Source organism: Coturnix japonica, chromosome 7, assembly GCF_054131305.1.
Source record: "Coturnix japonica strain WE chromosome 7, WE-NBRP24, whole genome shotgun sequence".
NCBI lineage: Eukaryota > Metazoa > Chordata > Aves > Galliformes > Phasianidae > Coturnix > Coturnix japonica.
Genome location: NC_140669.1, coordinates 287,278 through 313,768, shown reverse-complemented (window position 1 = coordinate 313,768; position 26,491 = coordinate 287,278). Strand labels below are relative to the sequence as shown.

The 26,491-nt window shown below is 43.8% G+C and overlaps 2 protein-coding genes across 32 annotated transcripts in view; both read left to right on the top strand.

Annotated features, from left to right (window-relative positions):
• The window catches only part of PKP4 (plakophilin 4), a 42,311-nt gene extending 25,079 nt beyond the window's left edge, over positions 1 to 17,232 (top strand). For 3 of the 30 annotated variants that reach the window (XM_085551998.1, XM_015869291.2, XM_085551999.1), the window contains 19 exons: positions 152 to 186; positions 3,121 to 3,246; positions 3,407 to 3,597; positions 4,000 to 4,558; positions 5,634 to 5,825; positions 7,301 to 7,517; positions 8,232 to 8,364; positions 8,866 to 9,079; positions 9,659 to 9,842; positions 10,207 to 10,324; positions 10,491 to 10,682; positions 10,814 to 10,987; positions 11,678 to 11,828; positions 12,773 to 12,968; positions 13,273 to 13,357; positions 13,459 to 13,576; positions 14,740 to 14,871; positions 15,513 to 15,586; positions 16,143 to 17,232. In XM_085551998.1, the coding sequence (XP_085408124.1) occupies positions 3,201 to 3,246; positions 3,407 to 3,597; positions 4,000 to 4,558; positions 5,634 to 5,825; positions 7,301 to 7,517; positions 8,232 to 8,364; positions 8,866 to 9,079; positions 9,659 to 9,842; positions 10,207 to 10,324; positions 10,491 to 10,682; positions 10,814 to 10,987; positions 11,678 to 11,828; positions 12,773 to 12,968; positions 13,273 to 13,357; positions 13,459 to 13,576; positions 14,740 to 14,871; positions 15,513 to 15,586; positions 16,143 to 16,391 (3,225 nt within the window). In that variant the 5' untranslated portion in view covers positions 152 to 186; positions 3,121 to 3,200 and the 3' untranslated portion in view covers positions 16,392 to 17,232. Of the gene's footprint in view, positions 1 to 151; positions 187 to 3,120; positions 3,253 to 3,406; positions 3,598 to 3,996; positions 4,559 to 5,633; positions 5,826 to 7,258; positions 7,518 to 8,231; positions 8,365 to 8,865; positions 9,080 to 9,658; positions 9,843 to 10,206; positions 10,325 to 10,490; positions 10,683 to 10,813; positions 10,988 to 11,677; positions 11,829 to 12,772; positions 12,969 to 13,272; positions 13,358 to 13,458; positions 13,577 to 14,739; positions 14,872 to 15,512; positions 15,587 to 16,142 lie in introns of all 30 variants that reach the window. The other 27 variants (XM_085551990.1, XM_085551982.1, XM_085551991.1 and 24 more) reach the window with 10 other exon arrangements.
• Positions 17,233 to 21,393: 4,161 nt separating this feature from the next.
• Positions 21,394 to 25,249, top strand: DAPL1 (death associated protein like 1). Of its 2 annotated transcripts, none has more exons than XM_015869308.3 (4): positions 21,394 to 21,478; positions 22,586 to 22,673; positions 23,435 to 23,483; positions 24,950 to 25,249. In XM_015869308.3, exons 1-4 carry the CDS (start codon positions 21,421 to 21,423, stop codon positions 25,067 to 25,069), a joined length of 315 nt encoding a protein of 104 aa, XP_015724794.2. In that variant the 5' UTR covers positions 21,394 to 21,420; the 3' UTR covers positions 25,070 to 25,249. The 2 variants fall into 2 exon arrangements, with proteins under 2 accessions (XP_015724794.2, XP_015724793.2); XM_015869307.3 differs by having other exon boundaries at positions 21,394 to 21,499.
• Positions 25,250 to 26,491: the final 1,242 nt, after the last annotated feature.

Genomic DNA, 26,491 nt, shown 5'->3' with positions numbered 1-26,491 from the left:
CAGACGTTTAATTGCAGTGTTAGCTGTGCTGGCTACTGAAACCTGCTGGCTTTTGTACAGTTTGGTGCACTTGGGCTTAGAAAGAAAGAAAGAAAAAGTAATCCTGACTAAAATGTGGTTCTTTTTGTGATAACTGTTTTTCTTTCCGCAGCTCTACTGAGAAGTCATTTCCTTGGAGATCACCAGGTATTACCTTCTATGCATATGTTTTGCCTTATGCCACAGACCCTTTATTTCCTCGGCATTTATTGCTTGTTCCCATGTGCACTGAACACAGCATTACTGCTAATGTGTCTTTTTCAGATATATTTTGTAAAGTAACATTAATGGACTTTTTCAGATGTGGACTTTTCTATTCCTTCGTTACTATAAAAGCTTATTTAGCTGCTTTCCGTGCATCTTTCTGTGCCTTTATGATTTCTGTGTTATATGGTACTGACAGAAGCTTTACATGCTTGGTGTCCTTCACAATTAATTCAAAATAATTATGAGTCTTCCCCATAGCCCATAAGGACCATGAGGACAACGTGAGCTCTTTAAGCCTGCAGTCTGTTTTTCCTTCATACAGCTATTCTTACTTAACCTACACCCTCCAATGAGCAAAGGCCTTTCTGAGAGTACTTCTTCTGCCCCTGTATCTCAGGAGATCTCAAACCCTCTTTCTATAAACTACTCTTGTAGTCCTTCTGAGTCTGCTGTTAAGTATATTGCATGGAAGTCGATTGGATTGTAGCTTTCAAGTGACATCCAAGTGTATAATCTGAAGGGACTGTTAGAACCATCCGATCTGATCCTTGCAGATCAGGGCAGTATCTAATGATTGAAGAGTCAACCAACAACCAGCTGGTAGTTCCATTAGAGCAACGAATGTGTCTACAGAAACCAGCACTGTCAGCACCGCAGAGCAGGACCAGAGCAGGACCTTGGCGCCCTGCAAACTGCTTCTTGCATTGGACCCTGTTTTCTTCTTAGCTTCTTTATTTTCAGTCTAATGTGGTCACAGCCTGCTTGCCATGGCGTTCAAAGTCTGCTAATCAGGGTGGTGCTTTGGGGCTATTCTCCTAACACTATATTGAAACATAAGTCACATGAGCTGGGTTTTCTTGTTTGATTTTCTTTCCAAGTAATTGAGTCACTTTGTTGTGTTGGATTATTCTTAACTTTCATTCTGAACATTATTTCCATGGCTTTATGCTGTTATTTCCCTCGGCTCTCTGTTGTCCCAGTGGCAGTTCACTACTGCTAAAGGTATATTGTGTATAAAGGTATATTGTGACACATCTCAGCCTCTGCTTTACAGACGTATCCACTCACACTCCATTCCTTATTCCCCCTCAGTTGTTCCTCTTACTCATCTGTTGCTTTTTCTCCCTGTCTTTCCATTCATTTGTCTCTCAGTCTTTCCAGTGCCCGCAGTCCCCTTGTCTGGCAGCAGTTCATGTCAGGACATCAGCGGGCGATGTGGTGTAACCTCACCTGAACGCATCAGTAGAAACATACAGAGTTTGTAACAGAAATACAGCGTGACGTTGTTTTGCAGATGCTTATAAATAGAAAACTAGATCAGCAACCATTTATAAAAGGGCTATTATTTTAATCAAGGCATTCTCCTCATGATTGATAGCAGCAGAGAGAGATAGAAAGACAAGACGTTTTATTGTTCTTTCTTGCATTTGTTAGGGAGCCCAAACAATGTTTATTATTTAGCTTTGTGAAAGCATTTGCTTGGTGGCAAATGTGTGCTAGGAGTGAGGTTTGGGTCTGGATCTCTGTTTTAGGAGCAGCTGCGCAGTGCTGCACAATTGAACTTTATTCTTCGGATGCGTTTCTCCCCAGCTCGGTTATTTGTCAGCTTGGAATAGGTTTGGTAATAATGTGACGGGCAGGAGGCAGCACAGCAGGGCCCTGCGTTACTTAGATAAAAAAAGGTTGAAAATTAAAATGTTCAAGTTAAAGATAATTGTAAAGTAATTTAACTGTGCCTGTCCTGCAGCCTTTTAGTTTAGAGAGTACGTGTCAGCATGGGCCATTTCAGCATTGTTTTTCTGTATCATATCCAGAGATACTTGTGATGGAATTAATGCAAGTGTAGTAACACTTCTTAAATCTTAATTAGACTTGGTCTATTATACTGCCATCACAGTGAATTGATTAAGCATCAAATATACTACAGGGCTTGGCCTAAGAAAGTTACTGCTCCCCAGTAACTGTGCTGTGTGTCATTTGTAAGGCGTATTGTCTTTATGTCCTAAATCTGCTGTTTGAACAGTGCTCAAGCCTTCCTCATAACAGTAATTAGGAGCACTTTTAACATGGAAATCCCATTGCTGCACAAACATTGAGACACCAGCACCTGCTGTACAGCTATCGGTAAAAATCAGGTGAGAGCATTTCTGCTTCGGCCTGATAGAGCCAGGAGCATCCCTGCCTCTTGTGGAGCTCTCTTTCAGAGCTGCAATAACAGCTGCAATAAAGAATTTTTAGGAGCCCATCTGTTGTTTTTTGTGATTTTTTTCTTCAAGACCACTGACAGATTTTATATCAGAACCATTATTTGTCCATTTGAGACTTTTCTTTAGCCCTGCGTGGAGTTTTTCAGCCCTCTTTCATATGTTCTCCCTCAGTCATTCACACCACAGCTCTGCTGTCAGTCTGTGCTGGTTCTGTGCCCCGCTGGCAGGTGTTGTTTCAAGGAACACTCCGCAGCCGTCACCAACAACTCCCACCTTTAACATGGAGCACTCACAGCACTTGTTATTAAACCATTGCTTCCCAGCGTGTGATTTGGGGTTTCCCATCCAGGTGCATTCACACATCTCTTCAGCACAAACGCTCACCTCTGGTGGGAGCTTTAAATACAGTCCACATCCCCTACTGCACCTCTGACACCTGTGCTTATCAGTGTAAGTGTGACATGGCAGTTGAATGACAGCTGAGTATTTCTGTCCAAATACCTTTGATTCAGTTTTCTTTCCCTTGGTTTGGTAGGTAGTAACTGCTGCCCACCCATAGGCTGCCTTTATGTTGGAAGCTCATTAGGAGTGTTTGAGAATCATTGCTGAGTTTGCAGGAGTTCTGTATGTGAAGTACCAGATTGCTCATCTTACTCTGTTCTTTCAGATCCAGCAGCCTCCAGTGCAAACAAACCCCTCGTGTCGGAGGGAGTTCATACCAATGCCTACCACGTTAGGACAGAACCAATGCAAGGGAACCTCTACTCGCCGGAACAGACATCTCTCCATGAAAGTGAGGGTCTGTTGTTTGCATTTTCAATATTACAACATATTTATTTCTGTACTGACCGCATTAAATAGTTATGAATGTAACACAGAGCAAAATTCTGAAAGACTTTATTTTCCTACTGTTATGCAGTTCTTGTATTCTTATGCTGGCTTCATGTCTCCAGGGTCTGTAGGTAACTCAAGAAGTTCAACACAAATGAATTCTTACTCTGATAGTGGTTACCAAGAAGTGAGCAGCTTTCATAACAGCCAAACCTCGAACAAAGCAGAAAGCAGACAGCAGCATTCCCTTATTGGAACTGCTACGAACCACTTGGTGAGGAGCTCTCGAGCTGAGGGGCAGACTCTAGTCCAGGTATGCGAAAAATAATCCACTTCATATCCATGTGTACTCCGCTCTAGCACGCATCCACGGACACTGAATGTATAGCTGGTTTCCTTCTGTAGGATGTAACCAACATTATGTTAAATTCTGTTTTAAAAATGCTATTTTAACTAACACCTGCACTGTTTAGAAAGTGGGAATGGCTTGCAGCTGAAGTTGAATAAAACTGGAGGTCTCCTGAGTGCAGTGTGCTGCTCATACATAATTCCACGGGATGGGATGATGTTTAGGGTAAAAGTTATTCTTCAGCAGCAGCAAAATACATTGATAAATTGCTTATATTTCTTGTTGGCTTCTGTCTTACGGGAGAGAATTATCTTCTACGTGGCCTAGATGACAATACTGAAAATGCCTGATTTTGTTTTTAAGCAGCCCTCAGCAAACATTGCTACCAACCGAGCCATGAGGCGCGTCAGCTCAGTCCCGTCCAGAGCACAGTCTCCCTCTTACGTGGTCAGCACAGGCGTTTCCCCTTCCAGGGGGTCCCTGCGAACATCTCTGGGCAGCGGGTATGGTTCTCCACCAGTTGCTGAGCAAAGATCCCTTGCTTCTCATGTGTATTCATCCACTACTCTGCCAGCACAGAGGGCAGCATCCCCGTATGCTGCACAGAGACCTGCTTCCCCCGTGACTGTGCGGCGGATTGGCTCCATCACATCCAGACAGACAGCAAATCCCAACGGCGGGACGTCCCAGTACCAAACATCAGCCAGAGTCGGCTCTCCTCTCGCCCTCGCTGACGTACAAACCAGAGTTGCTTCTCCGCCCCAATCCCAGCTGGGATCATCTTCCCCAAAGCGTTCTGCTATGACGGCGGTTCCACAGCATTTGGGAACAACGCTGCAGAGAACGGTTCATGATATCGAACAGTACGGACAGCAGTACGATATATATGAGAGAATGGTTCCTCCACGCCCAGATAGCCTTACAGGTTAGTAAAAAAAGGTAAAGATGCAGTTTAAAGCTTGTTACAAACCTACAACTAAAATTAAACAAATTAAGTGTTGTAGCAGGAGGACACGACTGTGGTGCATTTGGTAAATGCTGATGTCCAACACTGTGTATCAGTACAAGAAGTTCAAAGCAAATACCATCTTTCTCTCCGACTTAGCCATCAAGCCAGCAGTGCACTGCCTTGTGTTGCTGTTTTTGTCTGACCTTCACCTAAAGAAGCACAAATGGGTGATCTTGCAGTCAGGACTCTCTGCTCTTCTGAGCAGTGACTGCAATCTCTGTTTTCTTTTAAACTATTACACCTCAGGCAATCCCCAAATAATCTTATTTCCCAGCAACCAGAATGAGGTGTCTTCTCTCTGACCTCTATTTGCAAGGCTTAATAATCTACTGATTTGCTATGGTTAAAAACTGAATTGGATGCGAAAAGCATTTCAGTAGTTAAAGTGAACACAGTCCAATGGACCGCACAGTTTGACATACCAGTAAATCTGTACTCTTAAAGTACTGGTAAGGTACTTTACAAATTTCACTGCTTGAGAATATTATCTTCTTTAAATAGGTGAACTAATACATCCTCTTCAAAGAGGTGAAAAGACTTACTGGATAAACCAGTGATTCAGAAGCAGATTTTAAGGTCAATGCATTTGTAGTGTTAGGGAAATAATTAGCAGCTGCATCGTCTAGGTGGGAAAAGACCTTCAAGATCACCAGGTTTAATCATCAGCCTGACGTCCCTGGTCAGATTCACCATGCTCAGTTTGTGAGCTGTGTGTGCTGGCGTGGCTTCCACTCAGACCTTAACTGGAGATGCTACAGTAACAAATTGGGTTGAAAAAGTTGTCAGTGTTTTACTGCGGGAATTTACTGCTGATTTGTCATTGGATGTTTTGGTGTGCATCATTTAACAATGGAAAGAAGTGTAAGGCAGAAATGTTTCTTGTGTAGCTATAATGCAATTTTTTCTTGGCTAAAGTAAGAAAGATAAAAGCATCACTGATTGGTTTTGGTCAGTGTGGGCTATTTACATATTTACCTCTTCTTGGTTTCAGGCCTGAGGAGTTCATATGCCAGTCAACACAGTCAACTAGGACAGGAATTACGATCAGCTGTGTCTCCTGACTTGCACATCACCCCTATCTATGAAGGCAGAACGTACTACAGCCCCGTGTACCGTAGTCCAAATCACGGAACAATTGAGCTCCACCAGGGATCCCAGTCAGCACTATATCGAACAGGGTCAGGTAGGTAAAGGGCTCACAGAGCTCTTTCATCAGCTGCACCAGAGCTGTGCTTGATTTACGTAGCTTTTTTGGGGCCTATGGCATATAGGAGATAGGTATCTTTGATTTCAAAGGAGAAACTACGTGCCGCAAATCAGTGTGGGCAGGAACTAGGCTGGAGGTACTTAAATGACCAGCAGGAATTTAAAGTTGTTATGATGTTTGCAGGAAATACTTTGGGCTGTATGTCAGTGTCAGGTTAGGCTCAGAATGTGTTCTTTGATGGCATGCACTTGGTACATCCAAGCAGAGTATTTCATGACATAAACATTTTACTGCTTGCTCTTCCATTCTCCGTGCATCATTCAAATACCAGCTGAGCGTGTTCTTTTTTACCTGTTTAAATTTATCAGGGCAGTAAAATAATAACTTGCACAACTGAATTACCTACCGTATCTTTCACAATAGAAATACAGCTTTTACCTCCTGTTCTAGCTGAGGATAATGTCAGAGAGCTACATCTGAACACAGTGCAGTGAAAATGAAACATTTCTGTAGTAGTTGGTAGAATTGCTACTGGCAGATCATGAAGTGCATGGGCGTTAGTAGTAGTATCAGAACTGACTCTCTGTAAAGTATTGGTGTATCGGATTAATTTCTAAACAGTGTGGAAACATGAGAGTTATCCAACTAAACTCTAGACATATTTACGGAGAAGTGTCCAATTCATGTGTCTTACATTTGTACATCTGAAAATTGCTTCTTCGTGCATTTCATTCCTGAAATACAAAGAGCACAGCAGAGTGAAGGAGGCTTTTGCAGTTTTCCTCTCTTCCACAGCATACAGTAGATGCAGTTTGTCAAGATATGCCACTATATCTACCAGATACAACTAGAAATGTGAATTCTCTGCTCATTTGTCCACCTGAGAGCAGTTACCTTAGAAATAAAGAAGTTAGCACAACAGTTCTGCTGAGTCAGGAAGCTACATCCATGTCCCTGACCCGGAAACCATTAGCTTAATACTTGGAAATCATCCCCTTACTAGCTTTTATTCAGGGAAAATATGCAAGTAATTGTGAAAGTAAAATGGAAAACAAACTATATAACTTTTTGTTTAATTCTTTTTCCTTTTTCTTTTTAGTACTGTTGGCAAATTGAAGTTACTGTTGGTAATTGAATTTTATTATACACCTTAAAACATTTTGCATCCTAATTTCTCCTTAATGGCACAAGATGCGTATCTTTCTTTAAATGCTCAGGCAAGCTGGGGCATAAGCCTGATTCCACCAAACCTATATCTCTGCAGCCAGCCTCTCTGTCTTCTCTGGGATGCTGAGTAACTGTTCCCTTACAACTGGCGGCAGCTTTCAACATTGAGCACTATGCACCTTTTTTAGACTGATTTTTTTTGCTTACACTTTTAACTTTGTATTGTCTCTTCTCTTCAATAGACATTTGTTACCTGGTTTGTTTTAATACTAATTTTATACTAGGAGTTGGAAATCTGCAAAGATCATCCAGTCAGCGTAGCACACTCACATACCAAAGAAATAATTATGCTCTGAACACAACTGCTACCTATGCGGAACCCTACAGGTCAATGCAGTACCGCCTGTCAGAGTCTGGCTATAACAGGCTGCAGCACACAGCGCCCGCCGACGATGGGACCACGCGATCTCCATCCATAGATAGCATTCAAAAAGACCCCAGGCAAGTCCACTTGTGCTCTCAAGAACCAAACATACTTGTCATAAGGTGATATTTACTGTCTTTGGGAGAGAAGTCTTTGTGTTGTTGCTGTGGGGATGGTCACACTCTGGAACAGATCAAGGTGGCCCACGTGTTCAAGGTGCATGTAGGTAACGTGCTGCTAGGTTTTGGTTAGCCAGAAGTGATGGGGCAGTTGGGCTGGATCACCTCTGAAGGTCCCCTTCAGCCACATTATTGTTTTCTATTGTTGTTAGGGAGAAATAAATCTCAGGGTAGCGATGCAAACAAGGTCAGTAACTGAACTTTCCCTTTATGGTGAGTGGATTCTAGGGAGACCTGACTGCAGGTCAGGTCTGAATCAACTCTGAATGCAGAGGAAAAGATACTGCAATGTTCAGTGTGCATCTTGCGTTATGCACTTCAGCTCACAGAGACTGATGTAGGTTGCAGTGTTTTAGTTGGTAGAGTTTTATTACATGGATCTGTGTTGTCAACAACCAAACTAACACAAGAGCACAGAAAATGAAGGGTCCTTTTCCAGTAAGAAGACTAGAAGCTGATGTGACATAGCTGTTCTAATGTAATTGGTTTTCCTACTACCCCCAATACTCCAGAATTGTTATGCAATACTTAAGATATTCTCCTAGTTCTACTTAGTAATTATACACACATTTGTAAGTAATGCCTTTCCTTGAACGTGTTTGTCCAACAAAGGGAGTTTGCTTGGAGAGATCCAGAGCTGCCTGAGGTCATTCACATGCTCCAGCACCAGTTCCCATCGGTCCAGGCGAACGCGGCTGCCTACCTTCAGCATTTGTGCTTTGGAGATAACAAAGTGAAAACAGAGGTACTGCAGTGAGAGCATTTCTGATCTGGGGGAAGCCATAAACTAAAGGAGCAACTGGAGCTCTGGTCTTTGTTTTCCTTTCTTGTTGCAACACCATATTCTGGACCTCGTGTGTTTGTTTGCTCTGGGTGTATGTCAGTATTGAAATACACGTGTGGACAGACGTGTGCAGACAAACACACACACCTTTCCTGCATAGCAGCTGGAAGTGATGTGAATAAGTCTAATGATGGGCAGTGTGATCTAGCAGAAATGCAGAGTACGTTTCTTGACACCTGTGTTCATGGAACTGTTGATGTCTATAGGCAGATGCTAAAGGAATTTGCTTTTCCATTCATGTGCAGGTTTTATTTGTCATTTGCACAATAAATCCTATGTAAATAAATTACTGACTCAGCAAAACAAAAGTCTCGGGAATGATTTTCTAACTCCAGTTTTATCTTGAATTATGTGCACAAAACTGCATCTCATCCAACCTGATATTCCTGTGCTGCTTCCCAGGTGTGTCGGCTGGGAGGGATCAAACACCTGGTGGATCTCCTGGATCACAGAGTCCTGGAGGTTCAGAAGAACGCGTGTGGTGCACTGAGAAACCTGGTGTATGGAAAGTCTACTGATGAAAACAAGATAGCAATGAAGAACGTTGGTGGCATCCCTGCGCTGCTACGGTTGTTAAGAAAATCTGTTGATGCAGAAATAAAAGAGCTCGTAACAGGTATGGTTTGGATAGAGACTGATGCAGAACTGTAGCACAGATAATGGTTCTGACATGGATAAGACCTAGAAATAACCAGTAAGTGACAGGAATTGAGTATATTGGCTGGATTTGTATTTGAGCATCAGTATTTCATCAATACAAAACCACAGATTTTGATTAGTAACAGCTAAAAGCGTTAGCACAGAAGTACAGGTTCAGGGGGAGAAGTGAATCCTGCGGTTACTGCCCCAAGGTTCCGCAGTGCAGTGCCCCTTTAGGGCGCTCTGTGGGGGCTGTCCTCTCACCTTCCTGCTCCTTCCTCAAAGAGCTCGTACCCTGGACAGCCAGCCAGGATGGGGGATGCCAAATACATCAACTTGAATAGGAGAGAATGTTACATCAGAGTGAAGAAAGTCCTATCGTGGCAGCTTTGCTGACTATTTTTGGACTGGAACTGTTAGAGTAATATTAAATTGCACTGCAAACTAAATGCGTAGGCTAATTCTCTTTCTCCTGTTGAAAGCAAAGTCTGTTAAGTAGCCAGTATTGCTGCATATCTGCTCGCTCTAATGGCCACAATGGAAATCTCTCCTGAAGGGGTTCTCTGGAACTTGTCTTCATGTGATGCGGTGAAGATGACAATCATTAGAGACGCTCTGTCAACGCTGACAAACACTGTGATAGTGCCGCACTCCGGGTGGAACAGTGCCTCCTTTGATGATGATCATAAAATCAAATTTCAGACCTCCCTGGTTCTGCGCAACACGACGGGATGCCTGAGGTAACCTCCTGTTCTGCAGCACCCCACGGTCCCAGCAGCTCCTTCTTACCCTTAATCCTTAAGGCCAAATTGCTGCTGCCTTCCGTTTAGTTCTACCATTCAGACAGCTTTCCTATTCATTGGGGTTCTTTTTCTGCATTAGGGATAGGGAGCTAGGAGATATGGTTTAGGGGTTTTCTGTAGGTATGGTGGAGGGGGGACGGTTGGACTAGATGATCTTAAAGGTCCTTTCCAACATTGTGATACTGTGATTCTGTTTTGTTTGTTAAAAAAAAATAATGGAAAGTCATCTGCAAACTGTCCAATAAATGGTGTCTGTCTGTGGGTGGGTGTGCTGCATTCGTTTCTCATTTGGACTGTTTAGGAATCTCAGCTCTGCGGGGGAAGAAGCCCGGAAGCAGATGAGGTCCTGCGAAGGGCTGGTTGATTCTCTGCTCTATGTGATCCACACCTGTGTGAACACATCGGATTATGACAGCAAGGTGTGTGCAGTTTCATCTGAGGGGTTCTAGTGCTAACTCGTGTGTCTGATCTGATCTCTTGGGGTTTGTGCTTTAGGATACCTGTTCATCTAATGCTTAATTTGTTTGGTGTTTTCATCACAACACGAGAAAGCAACAAATGACACGACGTCTTTACTGGTTTCAGACAGTGGAGAACTGTGTGTGCACCCTGAGAAACCTTTCCTACCGCTTGGAGCTGGAGGTGCCTCAGGCGCGTCTGCTGGGCATCAATGAGCTGGACGACTTGTTGGGGAAGGAGTCACCCAGCAAAGACTCGGAGCCGAGCTGCTGGGGGAAAAAGAAGAAGAAGAAAAAAAAAACTTCCCAGGAGGACCAGGTCTGCCTTTATTTTTATTACAAATGTTTAAAATGTTTAACTAACAATGAATATAACTTGAAGAAAAACACCATGAGTTGAATGGAAATACAGAGCTTTGTTGCATTTACAAATGCGTATCCTTTTCTCAGTGGGATGGAGTTGGCCCTATCCCAGGATTTTCCAAGTCTCCTAAGGGGGTAGAAATGCTGTGGCACCCGTCGGTGGTGAAGCCGTACCTAACGCTTCTCGCAGAAAGCTCCAACCCAGCCACTCTGGAGGGCTCTGCAGGATCTCTCCAGAATCTTTCTGCAGGCAACTGGAAGGTACCCGACTTTCCTCCTCTTTCTCTCTAGAGCGCGGCGTTAGTGCTTCTGTGCTATGAAATATTATTTCTGCAGTGAAAGGTGATGTCAAACATGGTAGGCAGGGAGAGCAAGCTGGAAACTGTGTAGTCAAAATGTACATGTAATAGGCAGTAATCACACTTCATAACATCAGGACCGCAGTATGTAGTATATTGGTTACGAGCATTAAAAAGCTGCATTTGCTCCGTCATTTTCATTTCCATATATTGCTGCTAATGGCTCTCGCACACAATGTGTTACAACAGCATTAGGTGAGAATACTTCATTAATGGTATGTATTTGTCACAGGGGGGTGGAGAAAATGTTAATTGCTTTCTTTGCTGTAGGAAACCAGATGAGGATGCTTCGTTTTATGCCCCTTTCAAAGTTGACCCTTTTTAAGAAAAGTACTTCTCCTTCTTCAATGCTTTGTCCCTATTGGGATGTTTTGTCTGCTAGAACACTTCTTAAAATACTGTGCCATACCGGGAATGGGTGACAAAGAGCAGAGTCCGCCCTTTTTAGTAATGATAAAAGGAACCATTGAACTGTTAACATATCATCTTTGTAAAAATGTCCTCAAAATACTTAGGAATTATCATCTAATGAGAGACAGTTTCAGTCAGAATGCCCCAGTAGATCTGCAAGTAACTTGGAGCTCTATTACAGTTTGCAGCGTACATTCGAGCTGCTGTAAGGAAAGAGAAAGGACTGCCGATCCTTGTGGAACTCCTGAGGATGGATAACGATAGAGTCGTTTCGTCTGTGGCAACTGCCTTAAGGAACATGGCGCTGGATGTTCGGAACAAGGAGCTGATTGGTGAGTGCAGAACTGTGAGGAATAACGAATCGGTCTGACCTAATACTGAAAGAGTGCAACGTGAGATTCTACCAATAGACACAGCACACTCGATTTTACTGCAGCACATCACTTGTGCCCCAGAAATGAATTTTTTTGACAACAGGAGCTTTTCAGAGTCATTCTGTTGTTCTGGTTTGCCTTCAGCCGTCGTGCATGCCAGTCTTGTCACAGCGGGCTGAAGTGACCTCAGATGAACTGGACAGGAAACTGTCAGCACAAAATATGATGGATAACACAACTCTGCTTCCTTGGAGCTAATAAATGGGCGCCTTCTCAGAGGGCTTCAGGGGCCCTTGTGTACACTAACAGAAGGGGACAGCCCTGCTGCCAGCACACCAGTAAATTCTTTACCATTGGTCAGTGCAGAGCTCTTGGCTTTCAGCGATCGATACTCTGGGGTAAAAGGGTTATTTGACAGAACAGGCACTGTAACAAATAGCAGTGTAAGATGGTGTGTGGAAATGTGTGCTGCTGAGCTTACCAAAACACTGGCAGTGACAGAGTAGTACTGCGCACAGCATTGGGGGTGTGTTTCACTTCCCACCGTGTTTGAAAGGAATTGCTTTTGTGCACAGAATTTATTTTTGAGTAAAATTTTTCCCCAGACACATTGTGCAAATAGATGGCAAAGGGCTCTGAGGAAGGCTTATTCATCAGGCACCGTGACGGACAGATACAAGTCTGCAGCAAAATCAATTAGTAATCAATTAATTGTCAACATGACCTAAACAGTAAAAGAAAAAAAAAACACTTCAGCTTTACTTGATTTCCTTTGATTGCAGCGCGATTATTCCTCTGTCAGTCAGTAATTGAAACCGAAGGAGATGAGATCTGATCTCTTGTGGGTGACAAACAGGGTGAAACGTAAGTTCTGACGTGGTTCTGTTGGTGGGTTGCTACAGGTAAATACGCCATGCGAGATCTGGTGAATCGACTGCCAGGAGGCAATGGCCCAAGCATATTGTCTGATGAGACCGTGGCTGCAATCTGCTGCGCGCTGCATGAGGTCACCAGCAAGAACATGGAGAATGCCAAAGCCCTCGCTGACACGGGGGGAATAGAAAAGCTGGTGAACATAACCAAAGGAAGAGGTGACAGGCAAGTGGGCAACAAATTACATACGTCATCTGCGTGTTTCATTCCAAATGCGTAAGAATGTGGGTAACCGGGGATGGGGGGAGGTTAAAAATATTTAGAGCTTTTTGAAATCAGAATATGTTAACACCTTCGTCAGGGTATCACAATAACTATTAATGATATCCAGCGTGGCCAGTTGTTAGGTGGGGAGTGGGAGTGCCGCAGTGTCTGAGTCGTGCAGCGCCAGCACCAAGATGGCAGGACTCCTGTATAAAGTAGGAAATCTCAGATCTCCCTTCTAATGCAATGATCTTTGTTTCCTTAGATCTTCACTGAAAGTTGTCAAGGCAGCTGCTCAGGTGCTGAACACGTTATGGCAGTATCGAGACCTTCGCAGCATTTATAAGAAGGTAGACTGCAAAATTAGCTTGCATTGGAAAATTGTTGTCTAAAAACTCCCAAGATAATGTAAAGCAATAATTTCTGTTTGTCGCCTTTTACCACTGCACAGGACGGATGGAATCAGAGTCACTTCATTACACCGGTGTCGACACTGGAACGAGAAAGATTCAAATCCCATCCCTCGTTATCAACAGCAAATCAGCAGATGTCACCGGTCATACAGTCAGGTCAGTGAGACACACCAAGAGATCTACTGAAGGGATACCCTGTATCTCATTGAATTCACATGGCCTCTCCTTGACTTCTCATTCTAAAGATGATAGTCTTCAGTTCTAGATCTTTTTGTTCAGTTTTCTCCCAGCCCTTTGGGGTTCCAAGAGATTGTCCTGAACATCCCTTTGTCTCTCTCCAACCTCATGATACCAAAGGCAGCTGCTATGTACTCTTAGTTCTAGGTGATAAGTTGCACATACTGGTATCTTCTGTTCCACAGCACGACCAACTTAAACTATTAGGATGGAGGTGCAGAGAGAACCGTGGGAACAGCCCTGCAGGTTGCAGCAGGCACAGCAGATGTGGTAGAGCCCTTGTACATGGTCTGTAGCAGTTGTTCTGTTAAAGTCACTCTGTGCATGCATTGAGTTGACCTCTTTCAGAGTGACACTCCCCCAGTTCAGCTTTTTTAGCCTTGAGAATGCTAGGGAAATGTCAGTAATTAGGCTATTCTTGATAACCCAGAATCGTGAATATGATATAAAGGACACAACTATTGGAAGAAGAAAAGCAGTTGAGTTATCTGTGAAGAAGAGAAGAGGTAGCTGTACAAACTTTCTGCATCTGTTCACTGTAGTGAAAGCAGTGGATTGCGCTGTGTTGTTGTCCTGTCAGCCAGCAGGAGCTGACCAAGTGGCCAAGATTCACTTGTGTGTGATAATGAAAGAAAAATAGTACAAGTTTGTGCATGGATGAACTCAGCCAGGCAGTGTAATGTTTTCTGACCTGTCCCAGGTGACATGATGGACTTGAAGGTTCCATTTCAGCGTAACCTAAATAAAATCATAAACTCTAACAAAGAAATGAATGATTACGTTTGTATTTGATTAGTTACGTTACAGAAAGTTCTCCAGAAGTCATACCCAAAATGAAACGGGTACACTCTCTTACTTATTTCGAATCATTATGGAGTGGTGAATGCTTGTAAAAGTATCGGTGATGATCCCATGGTGCACTGTCGATAGCTCTCACCATTGCAGTCCTTCATACAGGAAAGGGTGTACACTAATTCTGGCCATTACCCATGAGTTTGGAGAAGGAAGGAATGAGAAGAGAGAAGGTCAGGGTTGAGAAAGCTGATCAGTCTGTGCAGTAACAGCCTTTCTTCTCTCATCAGTTGGCAGCACATCTTCATCACCGGCTTTATTAGGAATTAGAGAACCCCGCTCCGAATACGATCGAACACAGCCTTCTATGCAGTATTACACCAACCACGGCGACATCATTACTCATAAAGACATGTACACTGGTAGGTACTGGCTGGGTGACCTCATGGCTGCAATAAGGGAATATTCCTTCTATGTGTGGTTTGTGCAATCGTAATATGGACAGCTGCATTCGCAGAAATGTTGCTTTTAATGTTGTTTTCACTTTTATTTGTTGCACGAAGAACAAAAGAGGTTTTTCACATCTCTCTGCTGTTTTCTTTAAAATGACAAACAGAACCAGAATAACAGATAGTCTTTGAGGTCCCTTCCAAACCAAGCCATTTTTTGATCCTATGAATAAGGGGAGATCTGTTTATATACTGGGAGACGAGGTGTTTGGAAAACTAAATTAAGTTTCAAAATCTGTTGCAGAAAATTTATTATACACCTCATATTTCAGAATCAAACATTGTTTTCCTATGCATATATATTGTTATGTTTTTATAAAGCTAAACTGGGATTTCACACTTCCCGGACTTTGCTTTTCCTTCTTCAAGTCACAAAATAAGAGATGTCAGTAAATAGGGAGCAATATTTCCTCATTATAAAGGTTTTCAGCAGGACACATGCATGGGGAAAAGAAGAAAAGCATTGGGGTTTCTGCTTAACTACTGCTGAGATAAAGTAGAAGCACAGGGACAAAAAGATAGTGAAGATGATGCCAAAACCTATTTCCTCACAGGTTCCAGCAAAACGTCGCCAATTTATATCAGTTCCTATTCCTCACCAGCCAGAGAGCAGAACAGACGGCTACAGGTGAGTCTGAAGCTTTGTTCTGAAGCTATACTGAAATGACTCAGCTTACAGTGTTTTAATGGGACCTTAAAGAGCTTTAGTACACGTTGTAAGGTCAGAGTGTGTTTTGTGGAGAGTATGTACACGGCTGAGCAGTACAATGCTCAGAAGTACATAAGCCATTGCCAGCTCACCGCTGTGTTTTCCTTCGATAGTCCCACATCTCAGCGTGTTGGTAGCACGGTTGGATCTCAGCCCCCTTTTCTGGCTTGGCAGATACTTTTGGTAGCTACGGTCAGGTTCTGTACCTTCTACACATGCCCTGAAAGCACAGCTGAGGGTTATTACTGGCTTTGCAGTGGATGCAGGCAGTGACCTGCCGACAGGCTGAGAGGTTTTCCCTGCATTAGTTTTACCTGGAGCCTTCGGGGCGTTTCATGCAGTTGTGGTCATTGGAAGAGCTACACTTAACTACCCAGGGAAAGCTGTGTGTGTGATGCATATCAGCTCCAGAAACAAGCATTTTCTCTGTTTAATTACATCTTAAAAGTTTATTTTTCTTTCATGTTGTAAACAGCATCAACAACTGTACTACAGTCAAGAAGACACCAACAGAAAGAACTGCGACGCGTACAGGTTGTACCTGCAGTCCCCACACAGCTACGAGGACCCATACTTTGATGATCGAGTTCACTTTCCTGCTAACGCAGACTACACGACGCAGTATGGACTGAAATCAACCACAAATTATGTAGACTTTTATTCCACCAGACGATCTTCTTATAGGGCAGAACAGTACCCAGGTTCACCCGACTCCTGGGTGTAGCATCAAAGGGAAAAAAAAAAACAACAGTACTTTTCTCATCGTGCTTGAGAAGAAATGGAGTGGCCTCATTTGATGTCCCGGTTATGAAATCTGAAGGTGAAATAAAAGAGGAGACAAGGAAGTCTTTTGGTTGGGGTTTTGGAGGGCATTTGGCTTTGGTTTGGGTTTTTTTGTTTTAGGTTTTGCTGGGTTTTTTTTGTTTTGTTTTTTTTTTTTTTGGAGTGAAGAACTGTCAGAGAGAAGAACTGGAAGGGATGTTTCTTTGCTCTGTTTAGATGTTAGGTATTATCACTTGTAGCTTCTGTAGTCTGGTGAGGGTGTGGGCCATGTGATGAAAGGTTTGAGGACTGAGTCAAAGGAATTGGAAAGTGTGTAGGTCAGAGCAAATGAAGCCTGTTTTTTATGTGAATAAAAGTCTTGTTCCGATAGTTTGTACAGAAAAAAATAAAATGGATGCCCTTGTTTTATTGATATTACTAAATGTGGAGATTGTATGCTATTATGTCGTGTAAATTTCTTTCATTGGTGTAAATATGGAAATGCCACATTGGTTCCAAGTGCCATCCAGTTGTAATGCAGTGTGTCATTCTGAAAGAGATTTGAAACATCGTACACAAAAAAAAATAAATTCCAAGAAAATGTTATAAATTTTAAAGATATAAATTAATATAGAACTCAATTAATCAAGAGCATAATTTTGAAGCACAACGTCCCGCTCAGCATCCCTGCACCTCTCCCATTCCATTCTCTGCATATTTCATACAAAAACAAACAAAAACCTTCACTGCCATTTTCTATGCACATGGAAGAACAATAAATATGGACGTCTCATCCATGGAAAGCTGGTCCCTGTTCTTTTATTGTAGTCATTTTTGGCGTGTGGTATTTCAGAACCAAATACTGGCAATGCAAAGTGCAGCTGCTTTTCTTCATCAGGTTAAACGTATCAGAATCCCCTTGGCCATTGTCTCAGCATTGCACGGTGCACGTGTTCCAAAGGTGTCAGGCTGGCACAGCAAAGCACAAAGGTACGTCCTGCTCACCCTTTATTCCCCCATCACTTTGGCTACAGACAACTGGGGTTTGTCGCAGTTTCTTCCCAGCACTCCTCTACTTCTCCCCTTGTTCCCCCCAATCAAATTTCTCTCTTCTTGCTTTCAGCGCGTACAGTCTCCCGTTTGCCTGCACTTCCCTTGGATTTATTTACAACCCAAATCACTGATGATACAGGTAACTCTCCTCACGCTGTAGAGTCTGTTGACTTCATATTGTTCTTAGTTTTTGTTCCCCATCCGAGCAAATTTCTTCAGTTTTCAGTGTCTGCAAATGCCCCATCTGTGTTGGTGCAGTGATGACAGGTAATGTAAGCAGAACTGCTCCAATTAAATTCAATTTCCTTACTTGGTTGGGGCTACTTCTGCCCCCCAGCTGCACTAGGGGAAAGAAACGAGGGGGTTAACAGCCCAGCAGAGGGAATGAGTTGGGTCTTAACCCCTGTTACACAGCCAAGCAACTCCCCATTGACTGCAGTGTGACATGTTACCAAGGGGCAGCATTGTGCAGGTGGTGCCTTGTCTTTCCTGGACTTCAGTTTTCTCCTTTTAAGGTAGGAAAGAGTTTCCATTTAATTCAATTTGAGTTTGTTTCTGGTAAGAACAGTTCGGTCATTGTTCTTGCGCCATAGTCCTAACTGCCTTCAGAGTCCTGCACGAGCTTTGCTGCAAAGATGAATGCGGATCAGTGCTGATCATGTGGCACCCTGTAACTGACTGAGCCAAATGCATTTATTTGGTGCCGCGTTGTCCCACAGCGCTTTAAATTAGCGCTGGATAATGAAGAATGGTCTGACGGGATCACAATCTGCTCTGATCTCTTTGGAATCTGCTGACACCTTTGAATCATTTGTACCTCTCTCCTGAGCCTTTAATCAGGATGAAAAGCAGCAAGACGTGGGCGGGCACCCGACTGGATCTTCTGTGATGTGCCAGATATATTTTGTTCTGGTCATTTTCTTTGGCTTTTAATGGTCTCATTATGGATGTGTTTTCACACTTTGTCTCGGTGCTGCTCTGATTACAGTCATCTCCACAGTACGTTTGTTGGTTATTTTCCCTTTGTGTGTGGTTTCAAACCGAATGTGTGGAAGTGGGGAAAAGCAGGGCACAGTGTAATTTCATTGCTCACCTTCAGAGTGCAGGCTGGTGCTTGGGCCAGGCAAAGGGCCAGGAGCACAAAGGGAAAGCAGGTGCTTTTAAGATGCACTGTGTTCACTGTGTTACATTCAGATTGATATTCTGTGAGAAAATAAAAGGTAACTCTTCATGAGTTACCAAACTATGTTCCTGCATTAGAATGCCCTGAGTGCATTGAAAAGAAATGGATGCTTCAGCGAGTGAAATGACTCCAGTCTCTTGCTCAAGTCAAGTGACTCCAGTGAAATTTGCATAATTGGAGATTAGGGAGTTCAAGTAATAAGTCATATCCCATGTGATGCTGCCGCAATATGAGCCTTGCCAATTCCAACTGATGGTCATGGAAATGGGTGGTTTTTTCCTAAGTCTGTGTCCTTGTCTCTGACGTGACACGTTTATGGATTTGTGTCATGAATTCTGCACAGAACAAAGGCAAAGCACAAAGGACACAATGAGCTCCAGACTTTGTATATTTTAAGTCCCGGGGGGACTGTCGGGTGAAGTCATCATCATACTTAGAACACAGTGACCTTACAGGTCCCTACCAGCCCAAACCTATATATATGATTACTTAGATTTTTTATGGCATTTTAATAACAGTAGAGTTTGTAGTTGCATCATAATTAGACTTTCTGGTGTAATCATCCAGGCTGTGCTGCCTTCACAAAACCTGGTCAGGTGTGCTTCAGCCTGGAGCATAGCAGGGGACTTTCAGATCCCACAGCACAGCCCTCAGCACTGGTGCATGTCCTTACACATGCCAGTTATCTCCAATGGGAAAGATCTCCTTGCGGTCGGTTCCACTTCATGTGCATTGCATGAAAAAGAATAACACAAGCAGCAGGGACCCTGGTGAGGTGATTTCCAGCTGGATCCTTAAGCTGTTTGTGAGTGTATTTCTCCTGACTGGGAGTGTGGAATGCACGATCTCCCTGAGCATCAGCACAAAGGAGTCACACTATGAGAAGAGATTGATCTCTATTAGGACTACATGCAAAAAACCTGCAGCTCATTGCAGATGGCTCATAATTAGTCACAGTTCATTCATTATGTCCTAAATGAATCAGGTAGTGAAGTCAATCCAGAACCAGCTGGTGCAGCTCCACAGTGGGCGGAGATGCAGGAAAACGAGTTCAGCACATCCCATGAAGTTCTGGCTGCTGACAACTTCCCCTCTGCCCAAAGACCATCCATCATACGTGAGTGCTTCGTATGGGAACTAAATACATATTTCTTGGCTGTAAATTCCCCAGCGCTTCTATTTACATGGATCCTATTTAAAGCTGTCATCCATCCGGACAGGTTACTACATTGTTGAGGAAGAGGATTTATCTAATTCTGAATGTTGCACACAATTATTACCTCAAACAACGAATAAGGCCATTCCTCAATCAAGAAGCGATTCGTCTCGAATCTGCCCACGTTGCTGACATTGAATGTTCACACATCAGTAGCAAACAAAGAACGTTTTTAAAGCTCCTGGCCGCGTTACCCCGTACAGCGCCCAGCACAGACTGCGCCCAGCCGCCCGCTGAGCGTCTGCTGCCCCCTGCGGGCAGCTCCATGTGACTGCAGGGAGATGAGGCGGCCTCGTCACAGCGCGTGGAGGCTGTGCTCTGTGAGTGGGGCACAGGTTACAGCGACAGCATTAAGGAGCCATGGCAGTACTTGTGTATGTGCATTAACAGCCATGGCAGTACTAGTGTATGTGCATTAACAGCCATGGCAGTACTTGTGTATGTGCATTAAGAGCCATGGCAGTACTGGTGTATGTGCATTAACAGCCATGGCAGTACTAGTGTCAGTGCACTGATGCACGGGGTGCAGCATCATTTCCTTCTGCTCCGCACCCACTCCCAGCCCTTGTATCCCATTCTGAGGCTGCTCAGACACTGACCGTGAGTGATGCTATTTCTGCATGGGACACCCATACGGTTCTATGTAGCGTTAAACAGGATTAAGGGCTGTAACTCGGGGATTATAAACACGGCAGAAAGGACTCCCAGCATCTACTGACATCCTACAGCACCTACTGACATCCTACAACATCCTACTGACATCCTACAACATCCTACTGACATCCTACAACATCCTACTGACATCTTACAGCACCTACTGACATCCTACAACATCCTACTGACATCCTACAGCACCTACTGACATCCTACAACATCCTACTGACATCCTACAGCACCTACTGACATCCTACAGCACCTACTGACATCCTACAGCACCTACTGACATCCTACAGCACCTACTGACATCCTACAGCACCTACTGACATCCTACAGCACCTACTGACATCTTACAGCACCTACTGACATCCTACAACATCCTACTGACATCCTACAGCACCTACTGACATCCTACAGCACCTACTGACATCCTACAGCACCTACTGACATCCTACAGCACCTACTGACATCCTACAGCACCTACTGACATCCTACAGCACCTACTGACATCCTACAGCACCTACTGACCGCCGGTTGTTCCATTATCGGTACCGGTCTCTCCAAATCCCGTCACGGAGCAATAAAGGCCCCTTAGTTCTGCTCCCTTTGGAGGCGGCTCCTTCCCGCTCCTCACGGCGCAGCCCCGCGCTCTCGTGTGGAGGCACCGGAGCGGAGCCGCCTCACGGAGCAGCAGCCGGTGTGTGACCGAGCGGTGTGTGACCGCCCGGTGTGTTCCCGCGAGCATCCCGGGCACGAGCAGCGCGCTCCGCGCTCTGTGCCGCGCACACCGGGCGGGCGGGGCGACATTTACCGCCCGTTGGTCGCTCCCTCGTGGAACGAGCTTTAATTACAGCCGCCCCGCCCCGCCTCACCGGAGCGGACATGGCGCGCGGGACGCGACGAGCGGCGGGACCGCCGGCAGGTGGAAGGGTTACCGCAGGTATGGGCCGTGTTATGCCAGGTCCGGGCCGTGTTCCCTCAGGTCCGGGCCGTGTTATCTCAGGTCCGGGCCGTGTTCCGTCGGGTCCGGGCCGTGTTCCGCCCCGCCGTGAGGTGCCGGCCCGGGGCTGTGCCCGCTGCCCCGTGTGGGTCCCGCTGTGCTCCCTCCTTGTGCCGTCCCGGTGGCTCCGTGCCAGCTCGACCTGCCGGGCCGTGTTGGCGGACGATCGCCCGGCTTTGCTGCCGTTCCTGCTCCGCCCGGTACCGCAGCTCAGCGCGCGGCTGGCGGCCCCGGGCCGGGCGGGCTCACCCCGCCGTGTCCCCGCCGTGTCCCCGTCCCCTCAGTGTTTGTATTTGCAAACTCCGGTCCTGCTTATCGGTGCCCGTAATGGGATCCGCGATGTTTTATGGAGCAGCTCGTTCCAACAAGCTGCATGTTTCCTGAGTTCGATCGTCCTCGTGTTGGCAGGGTTAAAACTGGAAGCAGCGTTGTGACCGTGAAGGTGTCTCAGATGGTTTGTGCGGTCTTTGTTCAGAACGGAAGAATCTGACGAGGCTCAGAGCTTACGTTGTTGCTGTCAGATCATCCGTGCTTTAATCAGTGCTAATGGGTTTTGGGATTGACAGGGATCTTAATGAAGCATAATTAAAGCTGTTAGGACACAAGTGTAAGATGCCCTGGTTCTTTACCTGCATCGCTCGCTTCTGAAACGCCTTGTATAAATCATGGAACTTTTCTTGCTGCTTCAAAACTGGAACGTTCGGAGTTGTGGATTCTTTTTCTTGTACTTAAATTGGAATCTCTTCCATCTGAGATTGATTATTCCAGAAGTTCACAGGGTTTATAAGTTCCACTGACTTCCCTGACTCCCTGATTACGGCTTCTGGGAGCTGGTTTGAGTGCACTGTGACAGCATGTTGTTCCTTTTTGGTGGCTCTCTTTGGTTTACTTCATGTACCCATGTGTACATGTAAGTGAAGTAAAAATAGAGCCAAGTTGTGAAAGAATTTTTTTTCTTAGCAGTTATCTGGGTGTATTATTTTGTCTTCTCTGTCTAGCATGCAGCTCTATCTGTAATGTTACGTAAATTCTATTTTCTTCTTGCAGTCAAAGCTGGAGGTGTGAGAGCATCTAAAAAGCAAGAAGCCGTAACTGCCGGGAGGAATACCAAGGCTACGGGAAAGGACAAGACAAGGTAGAAACACAGCTATTATCAATCACTAGGTTGGATTTCAGCTGGAAATGTATCTTGCTGCAGACACAGAATCATTAACTTCACTACATCAGTACCTGCTTTTTCAAGAGTTACAGTTCAAGTGTCTCGTTCCATCTGTCAGGACTCTGCTTTAAGCTACAGAGCTATCAGTACAAGTAATGGTATTATTAAAAGGACGTGCAGTCTTCTAATGCTAAGCAAGTTATTTCATATCCACAGCTTGTTCATTCGGAATGCTGGTGATGTGGTTATTCTGCAGGATTCAAATATGAAGAAGTAGTGGGATATTCTCATACACAAAGTTACTACTTGAGAGGTTTTGATGTTGGAAGAAAAATTCCTTCTCCAAGCACCCACAGCAGAGCGTGAATGCTTTTGTGGGCCTAGATTAAAGTGAAGAAGATGGCAAGTCAGACCTTGTGGGTCTGAACTCCAGTGCTACACTTCTGTGACATTACTCCATGGTGCACTGTAAAGCCCCTTCTTGAAGTACTGAAGGGTTTTTATATATAGGTTTTTCTGTATATATAAAAAGGAAAAGTAACAATATGGATTTGCCATTTCTCTGTTCTGAGATGGCACTTTCCTCATCATACTCTTGTATTCTTTAATGCAGTTAAGGGATTTAGCTCCAAAACCTGAATTTCTATTACAAGATACTTTGTATTAAGCAGTCTGAAAAACAGTTGCCAGTGTTTTTGCAAGGTAGAATACTAAATACTATTTTTCTTTCTTTGCAGTGTTGCCAGTGCTTCAAAAATTCACCACATGGATGTCGTGCTGCGCAAAGTAAGTAGGCCTGGAAGAACTAGATATGTGTTTGTCAGGACCTCGCTGTGAAGCTAAAGACAGAATATCAGAAAGCTTTATTTCCCATAAATCGCTGTTGCCTGACGTTTGTAGATTTGTCATCTGCTGCTGGGCGTTCCTGCCATGGTCTGTTATGTCAGAGGTGTGTGGATAACGTGGAACTAGTTGCCTTCTCTTTTCTGCCATCTGTGATTCCACTCCTATTTAACACTGAATAAGTAGACATGGAATTGCTGCATGCATCCCTTATAGAAAGATACCATGAGATATCAAGTTATGTGGGTGTTTTTTGTTTTTTCTTTTAAGTGATGCACTGATTTCAAATGAATTGAAACGTGGGGAAAAATAGCAGTGACATAATAAGATGTTCTGGCTTGTAACCCCAGCTCTGCCAAAAAGAAAACCCACAGTCTTTGGCATCACCCAGCTATAGAAATAGCTTTAGCTTCTCTGAAGATTCAACTTGGCAAAGAGAAGAGAAGGCTTAGAAAGGCAGTGAGTAATGTTGATGAGAAGAGCATAGATGGTAGGCTAATGTCAATTTACTGCAAGTCACTGAGACAACAGGTCCAGAATATTCCACTGTTGGTCTGTATGCACTTCTGTCACCTGAGGCCTGATGGTCACTTTCTCCATTTCTCCCTTGGAAATACTGTGAGGTTATACTGGATTCTGTGTCACAAATCTGTTGATGGACCCTTCTATGCGTTATTATGGCTCTGTCATTAGATACTGCCCAGTATCTCTTGCTGGGTTGTTGGTGCAGAGTCTTATACTTACGCACTGCAAAAGCTGGTTTAACAAGCGGCTTTTTAATTTGCATGCTAATCAGAAGATCTGACAGCTCTCATCTATTTTTCATACATATGTGATCTTCAGACTGAGAAACATACAAGGACTTCCTCATCTGTAGAGCTTGGTTTAAAAAAATAACAAACAAACAAAAACCAAAACAAAACAGTCATATTTCAGCATGAGCCTTTCATCAACAGATGGGATCAAAGCTTTGCTGGGTAGATCTTGAAATTTAGCTTAAGCCTATTTGTTAAGGTGAATAGTTATCCTGTTTTTCTTCTCCTTCCTATCTTTTCTGCTCTTATCTGGCACTTTCTTCTACTGCTGGTTACAGCATAAAGCTTCCTCAAAAGCTTAGAAAATAACAACTAAATGCTACTGTGATGGTTGTTTGAATCAGAAAGGAAGAATTTGAAGCAACTCACTGTTAACTCTGGGATGTAGTTTTTTGCTCTGGTTTCTGTATCTGTATATAGGCCAGAAATTATTAAATGTGCAGTCACTGAGTCTTGATATGTTGATCCCTTGAGCTTTATAGGTTTAGGTTTTACAATGCTTCCTAAACAGCCTTCATATGATCAAGCTTAGGAAGCGAACAGAGGAAGAGTTGTATTTCATTACAACTTCTTTTCCCCATTTTAATGTTACAGATGAGCCACAATATCCCTGCAGCAGCGTTACAAGTTGCTCACCAAAAGCCACTGCCTTCCTTGGAGAAGTTGATGCTGCCTAAAAGAATTGATATTATTCAACAGCCACGGAAATGTTAAGATGTGCCTTTAAAAAAAATCCAATACAAACCCCACCACGTTCATGTTGAAGCAAATTTCTGTTCTAAATAGCACGTAGCACATTGGTAAAAGGATCAAAACCTTGGGTGCTTTGTTATCTTACCGAATTCCTGTTGGTGACAATAAAATACTTTATTAGAGTATTGGGTTGTATTAAAATATCATGGCTTTGTCTGATCTGTTCTTACTGGTGTTTGGTAGTTGCTCGGTGCTGAGGAGTCCAGCAGCCTCCCCTGCCCTGTGAGCTGTTGCTGAAGTTCTGGAACCCACCCATCCTCTTTTCAGTCATATTTTCTGTTATGTTTTTTTAATGTAGTGATAGTAAAGCTGAAGTGAATGTGATCCTAAGGAAATGCTTCTTAAAAGTCAGGCTGCCTAATGTGTTGGCCTCAATGTTTGTTTTGATCGTTTTGGTATTTTTGTAGTGATTTAGGCTGAGGCATTCCATACTGTTTGTTTGGGTTTTTTTGTTTGAAGTTCATTGCTAACTTAGGAACCTTCAGCAGGAATTATCCTGGAGCCTTGCCTGCTCACACTGCCCGCAGAGACAAACAGTCCAAGTCCTGCAGAGGATAACTATCATCTGCTGCTGGTCAGTTGGGCAGCTCAGCCTTTTACTGCTTTGAATTTAGTTCTGCTGCGATCTTTTCTTTAAGGTAGCAATTGCAGATAAATATGCCACTATCATTGCAGTGAAGCAGTCCAATAGACTTCCTCAGTTCATTGGTTGTACTAAATGTAAGGTAGGTGCAAGCTGTAACTCGCATCTTGTGGAGTGAGAAACCCTGGCGGCTGATCTGTCTCACTTCCTGCTCCTGCCAGAAACGCCCCCTGTGCCTTTACACCAAGCAGCCTTTCCTGTTTTCTGGCTTTGCAGTGAACCTGGGAGCGCACAGAGAATGAACGCTTCTGCTTAGTGCTTTATGATTAAGAACACTCCCTTTCCAACTAAATCAGCCCTTTACTGTTGTATTTTTACAAGCACATTATTTTCTTTCTTAAATTATTTCTATTATTAAGGTGTTCTACCTCTAGGAGATTTCTTAATAAGAACAAAACAGCTTTAAAAAGATGTGTTTTAAACTTGTAATAGATTCAACTTAGTTTTTCATCCTGCTATGAGTAATCAGTTTTGCCTTCTGTTTTAGGTAGTTTTATCTAGATCTGGTCTTTATACATTATCTTGCCATGATTATTTAATCATCAGCTACAGCTAAATCCAGAGTGTAGGGAACAAATGCAGTGGGTTTGCTGGAAGCAATGAAAGCCTTACAGAAGCCTGTTTTCATCCCCAGTAACCTTTCCTTACTGCACAAAACCCCTTTACCTTCAGAGGAAAGAGTGTATTTCTGGATTGTGAGAATTCCTTGCACTTATCAGTGTTGTCTGTGGTACTTTGTG

Bases quoted from the DNA above. Each gene is read 5' to 3' on its own strand.
- DAPL1 (XM_015869307.3), top strand. From the start codon at position 21,421: ATGGCGCGCGGGACGCGACGAGCGGCGGGACCGCCGGCAGGTGGAAGG. The intron at 21,500-22,585 runs GTCCGGGCCGTG...TTCTTCTTGCAG, and splicing joins TATGGGCCGTGTTATGCCAG to TCAAAGCTGGAGGTGTGAGA. The intron at 23,484-24,949 runs GTAAGTAGGCCT...TTAATGTTACAG, and splicing joins TGGATGTCGTGCTGCGCAAA to ATGAGCCACAATATCCCTGC.